The sequence below is a fragment of the Xiphophorus maculatus genome, chromosome 4, assembly GCF_002775205.1.
Source record: "Xiphophorus maculatus strain JP 163 A chromosome 4, X_maculatus-5.0-male, whole genome shotgun sequence".
Classification (NCBI taxonomy): Eukaryota; Metazoa; Chordata; class Actinopteri; order Cyprinodontiformes; family Poeciliidae; genus Xiphophorus; species Xiphophorus maculatus.
In genome coordinates, this window is record NC_036446.1 from 2,957,283 (window position 1) to 2,965,745 (window position 8,463).

The following is an 8,463-nucleotide window of genomic DNA, read 5'->3' on the forward strand; positions in this document are numbered from 1 at the left end:
AAAAAATATTTATCTGAATTTCTTGTTTTTTGTATTTTCTGTTAAAAAAACAGGATTTAGGTCAGATTTCCTTTAAATCCTTTAAACCTTGTTTTATTCACCAAAGTCTGCATTTAAGCAAAAGTAACTAAATAATTGTAATCGTGTTTTTTTTATATATATGGATCGAAAATATAAAAAAGCTGAAGTTAGTTTTTTTCTTTTTCTCTTTCAATTTTTTTTAAGTAATTGGTTTTATTTTAAAAGGGTTGACTCCGGAAGTCGAAGAGAACTTCCGGAGGGTACCGGAAATAAACACGCAGCCCTGCGTACTGGCTGTAGTTCTAACGGACAGAACCGGACTCTTACGGTGCAGTAATGCAGAGTTGACCGTGTTTGGAAGCCGTTGGTGGTTCTTCGGAGCTCCACCATGTCCGCAGCGTTAGCCAGGCTGCTCTTCTACCCGACTCTGGCCTACAATGTTGTCTTGGAGAAGGTTTCCTCCAGGAGGTGGTTCGACCGGGTGGACGAGACGGTCATCCTGGGGGCGCTGCCGTTCAGGTCCATGACCAAACAGGTCAGGACACCGATGAGCAAAACTTTAATAAAAGAAGTAGTTACATTCATTCAATAGCAAACTTATATTTATAGATTAATTACACACAGATTTTGATTTGAGCAGATAAATATGAACTGTTGCTGGTTGTTTGTTGTGTCGCAGCTGGTGGAGACAGAGAATGTCCGGGGAGTTGTCACCATGAATGAAACGTATGAAACCAAATATTTCTGCAACTCGGCCGAGGTGAGTGGGATCCGTTAGTGAAAGATTAAAGCCTGTACTTAAATCATTTCTGTGCTTTAAAAATAAAAGCCCTGGATCAGCCTGAGAACTGACTTCTGTATTTAAGGTTAAAAATGTTTCAGACGTGAGGCGCGGAGTGTAAGGATCTGATGTTTGGGAGCAGGAGTGGCGAGATGCAGGCGTGGAGCAGCTGAGGCTGAGCACCGTGGACCTGACCGGAGTCCCCACCCTGCAGAACCTCCATCAGGGGGTGGAGTTCGCCCTGCAGCACAGGCGGCAGGGGACCAGCGTCTACGTCCACTGCAAGGCAGGGCGTTCCCGCAGCGCCACGCTGGTCGCTGCGTACCTCATCCGGGTCAGTGCGAAACATCAGAGAAATGTTGTTATATTTAACTCTAGATGGCAGAAGCAGGAAAATACAAACATATAATACAGATGTTACAAAACAGCCTCCTTCTGAAGTGCAGTTTGTGTTGTTTGAAAAATATGGCTAGGTATTTGAATAAAGAAAATATAACTAGCTTTGGTTCTGGTAAAGGTGACCTTTTGTGCTTCTTTAAACAGGTTAGGATTGATCTATCGCAGGAGTGTTAAACTCCAGTCCTCAGGAGCCACTGTCCTGCAGTTTTTAGATGTGCCACAGGTAAAAAAAAAACTGGAATGAAATGGCTTAATTACCTCCTCCTTGTGTAGATCAGTTCTCCAGAGCCTTGCTAATGACCTAATTATTCTATTCAGGTGGTGCAGCAGAGGCACATCTAAAAGTTGCAGGGCAGTGGCCCTCCAGGACTGGAGTTTGACACCTGTGATCTATCAGCTGTGCAAAACTTGTTCATTATATTGTTTGCATAAAACCATTCTTAGATAGTGAGATTTTAGTCTGCTCAGTTCTGTCTATGTTGAGCTCTTTTCAGAATGAGCTGTTTTAGGGCATCTGTCACTTTAAATCCAAATTTAAATGAAAATGGATGCAAACAGATGTGCAAGTATACAACAAACAAGAATGCAGCAAGTGGTTTCTGGATGGTAGGTCAACGACAAACACTTGTCTTTTCCAGCAGCCATTGCACAGCAGATCCAATGGTAAAACCAGGTGATCAAATGTGCTCAAGCTTAGCATGGGTTGCTAGGTAACAGCACAGTGCCCGTCAAATGTGACTGAACAATATATATACAGTATATACAGTACAGACCAAAAGTTTGGACACACCTTTTAATTCAATGAGTTTTCTTTATTTTCCTGACTATTGACATTGTAGATTCACACTGAAGGCATCAAAACTATGAATAACACATGTGGAAATATGCACTAAATAAAAAAGTGTAAAACAACTGAAAATACCCCTTATATTCTAGTTTCTTCAAAGTAGCAAAGTTTTGCTGTGATTACTGTTTTGCACACACTCTGCATTTTCTTGATGAGCTTCAAGAGGTCGTCACCTGAAATGGTTTTCACTTCATAGGTCAACCTGCCCTGTCAGGTTAATAAGTGGGATTTATTGCCTTATAAATAGTCATGAAAATAAAGAAAACCCATTGAATTAGAAAGGTGTGTCCAAACTTTTGGTCTGTACTGTATATATATATATGTATATATATATATTAAATGGCTGGAGATGGGGTGTTGTTAGAAGCAGTAAAGTTATAAAAACATTTAAAAAATGACAAAAAATTACAAAATATGTCTCCTTTAAGCAGAAATATGATGTTGCATCCAGTTGCATATAAAAATATGACTGCATTCATTCATGTAGTTCATACATTTCTCCCCATCAAGTCAGGAGAGTTTCTTTCAGCGTGTGGTCTGCAGAATGCAGCAAGAATAAAAATATTTCAGACCTTTTTTGTTTCACTTTTTAAATTGGGAAACATCTGAGGTGTTTTTTCTCCTGACAGCTCCACAGCTGGACTCCAGAGGAAGCCTGTCAGCGGCTGGCGTCCATCAGGCCGCACATCCTGGTGCGCTCGGCTCAGCTGGAGATGCTCAGGAAATACTACCAGGATGTGTGTGGGGCTTCCAGCTGAGACCGGCCCGGCGGCGGGTCAAACATTCACATTCAGGATGAAAACTGGGCTGAGAGAAGGTGTTGCTGTTGTTTTCACACAATCTCAAAGTTATCCATTTTCACCTGTTCTTGTATTTGTTTTGAAGTCAGGGTTTTGTGTGTTTTACATGGAAATTGTTTGTTTTTGCAATTAAAATTACAATTCTGTTTTGTGACTCATTCACTTTTTATTTTCAACTGAAAAGTGGAACAATACTATGGAAAATAGAATTGGTAATTTACTACAGCAGACACTTCGCAAACTGGAAAAGTTTTATTAATATATTTGTTAAAGGATATAAAAATAAAGCAGATGAAAGCTAATAAATATTGTAACTAAAGTATTGACCTGTTTTTTGTTGTGTGCATTTAATGCTTTACTTGGAAAACTCACCAGTCAAAACTTTTAAAAATGCATTTTCAAACCACAATATTCCTTAAAATGAGCACATTGTGAGTTCATCAGACCACACATTGTTTCATCGGATCATCTGAGAACAAATTTAAGGTTTAAACGAGTCGTATAACTAGATGATTTATTCTGAAACTGATGAGAGTAATTGAATATTCTTCCTGCAGGACATTACACTGTAAGATACATTATTCAAAGTTTTGCACTTATGCATTTTGTTTAAAATGCAACCTTTAGTGGAATCATGTACAACTTATTTCAAGCACTTAAGTTTGTTTTGAATCCAAAATTGGAAGAAACATCTTGTACGTTTGTTTTTGTTCATTCAAAATGACAAATTAGTATTTGAACAATATTTTGTATTTGTCCTTTAGGTCCATGTGTTTCTTATTTTTAGGTGACATTGTGAAAAAGGAAAAGACATGGTCCCACCTTAAATTTCACATATATCCCATGTTATTCAAGTAGCTTAATTAAATGTAGAATAAACATGTTTTAATAAAAAACGCAGCAGACACAAATCTACAGTTTATGTTGAAGTGAGACGTCTTGTTTGTGCAAAAGTTTTGCTGAGTAATTTCTGGGATGGCTTCTTCTTACTTTATTTGCGCAAAAATATATTAAAGTTCTCCTAGTTTACTTGAGAACAATTTCTGGTTACTCTACCCACTTGTTTATGAATTGTAATTCACTTGCCTGCGTTTTCTCCTCCTGGCCTTTAGGGGGCGACTCAGAGTCTCTATGTACAGGGCAGAGTGTAAACATGGCGGCGTCGCTAGTAAGGCTTGTCCGTGGAGGTTTCGGACGGAGCTTTAATCGTAAGTTGACTTGAGAACTCATTTATGGACACAGTCTGTGTGCTGTTATTTCCACCAAGCTGCTTTATTTAATGTGTTAATTTAACTGCCAAGTTTGGTTTCTAACCGCTAAATCTCCGACTGACCTTCGATCTAGCTAACGCAGCACCTAAAGAGATGTTTGGAGGTTCAATATTGTAACAGATCAGAGTGCTCTGACACATCAGTGGGGAATATTTATCGGTTTTAGGTGGTATCAGTGTTATAGTTTGATTTTCCCCTTTTCTTCCCCCAGTTGCGCGAACTTCTTGTCTCCTGCCGCAACAGATCAGACCGCAGAGCTCCACCACTGAGACCAGCCGTGAGTATCAACACAGAATGTAACGAATCAGCGAGCGGACAAAACACAAAGCCTTACTCTGTGATTTTAAACATTAGGGTTATTTACTGGTGCAGCAGTTCCTACCTCAAAAGTTCTGGTTAATAATTTCGTTTTTGCAATTTTTATTTTTTTGTGTGTTTGTTTTTATTCAGTGCCAGTTCACACCGTCATCGCAACACAAATTCAAAATACCAAAGCAACAACACAAAAACTTTCCAGCCATTTCTGGTCTAGTTTCTAGTGGAGATATATTTGTACAGTTGAAATAAAACAATGCTAACATACAAGTAATTTCTCATCAAATTATAAGAGCTCGGTTTAGGCCAGCCGTTCTTGAATATTGATTTTAAAAATAGTAGTTTCACTGGCAGATTGTTTCTCTTATAACACGGAAAAAATGTCATGTTAGAAACGAAATAATCTGCCAGTGGAACTAGTATTTTTCATTCATTTCATTAAGGAACTATGTATTTGAAACAAGCTTGTATAACTTGCTAAAAAGTTACTTGCAAGTTAATTTTGTCAAATTTCATGTGAACTAAGATATCTCATTAGAAACTAGACCAGAAATATTTGGTAAGATTTTGTTATTTACAGTGAAACTGCAGGTTTGTATCTGGATATACAATCTAAATAATTCCAATCTCAGAGAGATTCAGGTTAAAATCCAGCGGCTTTAGAGGTAGATCGATAATGTTCCAGCAGATTTATTACCTCTGCTTCTGTTTGCTGCTGTCATCAGCCTCAGTTTAGTGAATCTGCTTGGATGAATAAAAAAAACTCAAGTCCAGCTTAGATGTCTCTAAAATTGAAACAAAAAGATGTTAAGATTAAGCCAACAATAAGTCAGCACAGGTGTTTTGTTGTAACGTATCCAACAATAACCAGAAAGTTTTTCTCCTCTGTGTGTGAGCAGCCACAGTCAGGCCTAAGGATGCTGTCACCCACAACCAGCTGGCGGCGTTTGGAGAATATGTGGCTGAAATGATGCCAAAATACATCCAGCAGGTCCAGGTCAGTCCAGTCTCATCACAGTGCTGCTTCCATCCTCAGCCACCTGGATTTGTGATTTACGGGCCACAGATTCACTCAGAACACTGCAGATTTTAAATTGATTCATAAAAATACCGAATAATTTTTTTTTTCTTTTTTTCTGGTTTAGGTGACGTGTTACAACGAGCTGGAGGTGATGATCCATCCAGACGGGGTCATCCCGGTGCTGACCTTCCTCAGAGACCACACCAACGCTCAGTTCAGGAACATGATTGACCTCACCGCTGTGGACATCCCGTCACGGCAGAACCGCTTCGAGGTAGCCGTTATCTACATGTTAAAATCGGTCATAAATCATATGATGTTATGCATGTTAATAGTATTTTTATCCCTTCCATCAACTTGCTGAGGGATTACAAATGAAAATTAAATAAATCTGACATTCTTGTTGATTAATATGCTTTGTCTCTGAGCACACTGTCTATGTGTGACGTTATTGCGCCCTCTAGTGCACATGCAGGACACTTTTAGGTCATTGTGATTTGTTTTTTGTAGAAAATCCAGTATGAATGATTCTTTATAGAGCTGGAAAATGACAGAAACAAATGTTATGATTTCAGAAGAATTTATATTTATTGAAAATCTGTGGAGAGATTCAGATTTTTAGATATGTGAAGGTTTATTTACAGACTACATGATACTGAGAAAACCAGGAGTCAGTGAACTTTTTATGGTTTATTTAAACTAGTGTGTTTGACCATTTTGTGCTCCTCTAATGATCTGAGCCTTTAGTTCTGGAGCGTCGTTAGGCAGAGACTAAAGGGCAATGATTCACATTCTTGTTAGTCGGAGACCCTGACATGGCTGGAGATCACTGGGTTTGTTTGACTAAATAAAATCTTTTACAGATTGTGTACAACCTGCTGTCTCTGCGCTACAACTCCCGTATTCGTGTGAAGACGTACACGGACGAGCTGACGCCCGTGGACTCCTCCGTTTCTGTCCACAAGGCCGCCAACTGGTACGAGAGGGAGGTGAGTCGCCGCGGCTTTGCTAACGCTGGAGCTCGGAGGCGGGTCGGCAGCACTGACTGGGTCTGTGTGCGGAAACAGGTGTGGGACATGTACGGCGTGTTCTTCGCCAACCACCCCGACCTCAGGCGCATCCTGACTGACTACGGCTTCGAGGGTCACCCCTTTAGGAAGGACTTCCCTCTGTCTGGATACGTAGAGGTCAGTTCTGCCATCAGCATTTCAACAATTCTTTCAATGTATATTTTTGACATAATAGATAAAGTGTTGTTTACAACAACAACAAAAAAAAAACAGAGCCAAGCAAACGCTAAGGACTCCAGAGTCTGGTTGGTTTGGGGAAGTTTGAATGCAAAATCACATGAAAACTGTGAATTCTGGTCCACCTACAAACTTCGGTCTGGGTTCGGTTGAAGGGAACTCTGGTGCAGTTCGACTGCATATGTGAACGGAATGTGGATCGGAGACCGCTCCAAAAGCAGGAAGTGGACTATAACACAGGGCATTCTGGGTAAATACAACCAAAACAAACGGGAAAGTCTAGCATTAGCAGGAGAAATGATTCTTAGTTTTTTAAAAATCCTACCACTGCTAAAATCTGACACCACTCCATTTCTGTTTACATTTCTTGAAGAAGGAAGTTAGGCGTCTTCAGAGGTTTTTGTGTCATTTCCTTCAGTGGTGCTTGATGCAGTGCCCCCTCAGGCGAGGAGGGGAACAGGTTTTGTTTTTTTTGACAAAGTTTGACATGTTGCAGTTGAAAATGTGGCAAATGTTGCGACTTTGGTTCCCAATAGAACCGAGTCTATGGACCATCAGGTGTGAAAACATCCTGGTAGTGTTCTGATAAAGTTGATTTCATGTTTATTTTTTTTCTGCATATCTGTGGTTCTGTTAGCATCTTTGACCTCCAGCAACACAAAAGCAAAAAGTTAATCCAACCAACAACGATGGTCGGTGCAGAACTGAACAGGGTGTTAGTTGAAAGTAGAGGATTTTATTGTGTTGTCTATTGTTATTATAAGAATTTAGATTTTTTTTTTATAGTCATTTTTCCGTTTCGTCGTTTCGCTCCACAGGTGCGCTATGACGACGAGCTGAAGCGGGTGGTGGCGGAGCCCGTGGAGCTGGCGCAGGAGTTCAGGAAGTTCGACCTGAACACGCCGTGGGAAGTGTTCCCGGCGTACCGGGAGCCCAAAGAGGCCCCGCCCAAACTGGAGGCCCCGGCCCCAGAGAAGAAGTGACGTCTCCTCTGTTCGCTCTAGTTTGAGCTGTTTTCTGTTTGACCAACCCGTCTGGAATATTTATGTAAATAAAAGCTCCTAATAAAACCACCCTGAACCTGTTTTATGGTGCTTTGAGTTCTTTTTGCTTCTGATCCGGAGCTCCTCTAGTGACAGCAGAGGTAAAAAACTTTGTTTTTTTTATCTCTAGCTTATAAAAATGGTTTAGTAGAAATGTTTTTATTTACTCTCCTTGGTGAAACTCAGCACTGGATGTTTAATTTGTGTTTGGTCAGAAGTTTACGTCCTTTAATTTTCACAAATTGTATTTTTTATATATATTAGAACTGTTTTTCTTCAGGGTGAAATGATTATGATCATTGTCACAACTTTAATGATTAATAATCACAAAAATCAGATCCATGTGTTTGAATTTTCTCAGATTTTTCCTCAAATTATAAACTCAAGCTCAACTACATTGCCTGAAATTTCCCCGTCAGACGTTTCACTTTTATAATTGCTTTTACAAATAAATCAATCAAAGTAGTTTTTTGTGACCCATAAAACCTTTTAACATAAACAAAAACAATTCAATAAAAATATGTAATATAAAATAAGTGATATTCACTGCCTTAAATCTGAATCAGATTTAGGTTCAGATTTAAATTCATAAAGTTTTCAAAAGGAAACCAGCAGATTGGATCATATCCTGCCATCAGTTCTCCTGACCTGCAGCTGTTTCCAGATTAAAAAACCATTTAAGTAAAATAAATAGTAAATTTTATTTTACCAGGATAAG

The 8,463-nt window shown here is 39.4% G+C and overlaps 2 protein-coding genes across 3 annotated transcripts; both read left to right on the forward strand.

The window, feature by feature from the left end:
- Positions 1–282: 282 nt before the first annotated feature.
- On the forward strand, positions 283–3,167 carry ptpmt1 (protein tyrosine phosphatase, mitochondrial 1). Of its 2 annotated transcripts, XM_023332126.1 has the most exons (5): positions 283–556; positions 701–781; positions 945–1,136; positions 1,346–1,424; positions 1,520–1,535. In XM_023332126.1, the coding sequence occupies exons 1-4, from the start codon at positions 410–412 to the stop codon at positions 1,373–1,375; spliced, it is 450 nt and encodes a 149-aa protein (XP_023187894.1). In that variant the 5' UTR covers positions 283–409; the 3' UTR covers positions 1,376–1,424; positions 1,520–1,535. The 2 variants fall into 2 exon arrangements, with proteins under 2 accessions (XP_023187894.1, XP_005808172.1); XM_005808115.2 differs by lacking the exons at positions 1,346–1,424; positions 1,520–1,535 and adding an exon at positions 2,678–3,167.
- Positions 3,168–3,948: 781 nt separating this feature from the next.
- ndufs3 (NADH:ubiquinone oxidoreductase core subunit S3) lies at positions 3,949–7,787 on the forward strand. The gene is made up of 7 exons (XM_005808088.2): positions 3,949–4,056; positions 4,331–4,396; positions 5,334–5,431; positions 5,580–5,729; positions 6,319–6,444; positions 6,523–6,642; positions 7,521–7,787. Exons 1-7 carry the CDS (start codon positions 4,002–4,004, stop codon positions 7,683–7,685), a joined length of 780 nt encoding a protein of 259 aa, XP_005808145.1. The 5' UTR covers positions 3,949–4,001; the 3' UTR covers positions 7,686–7,787.
- Positions 7,788–8,463: the final 676 nt, after the last annotated feature.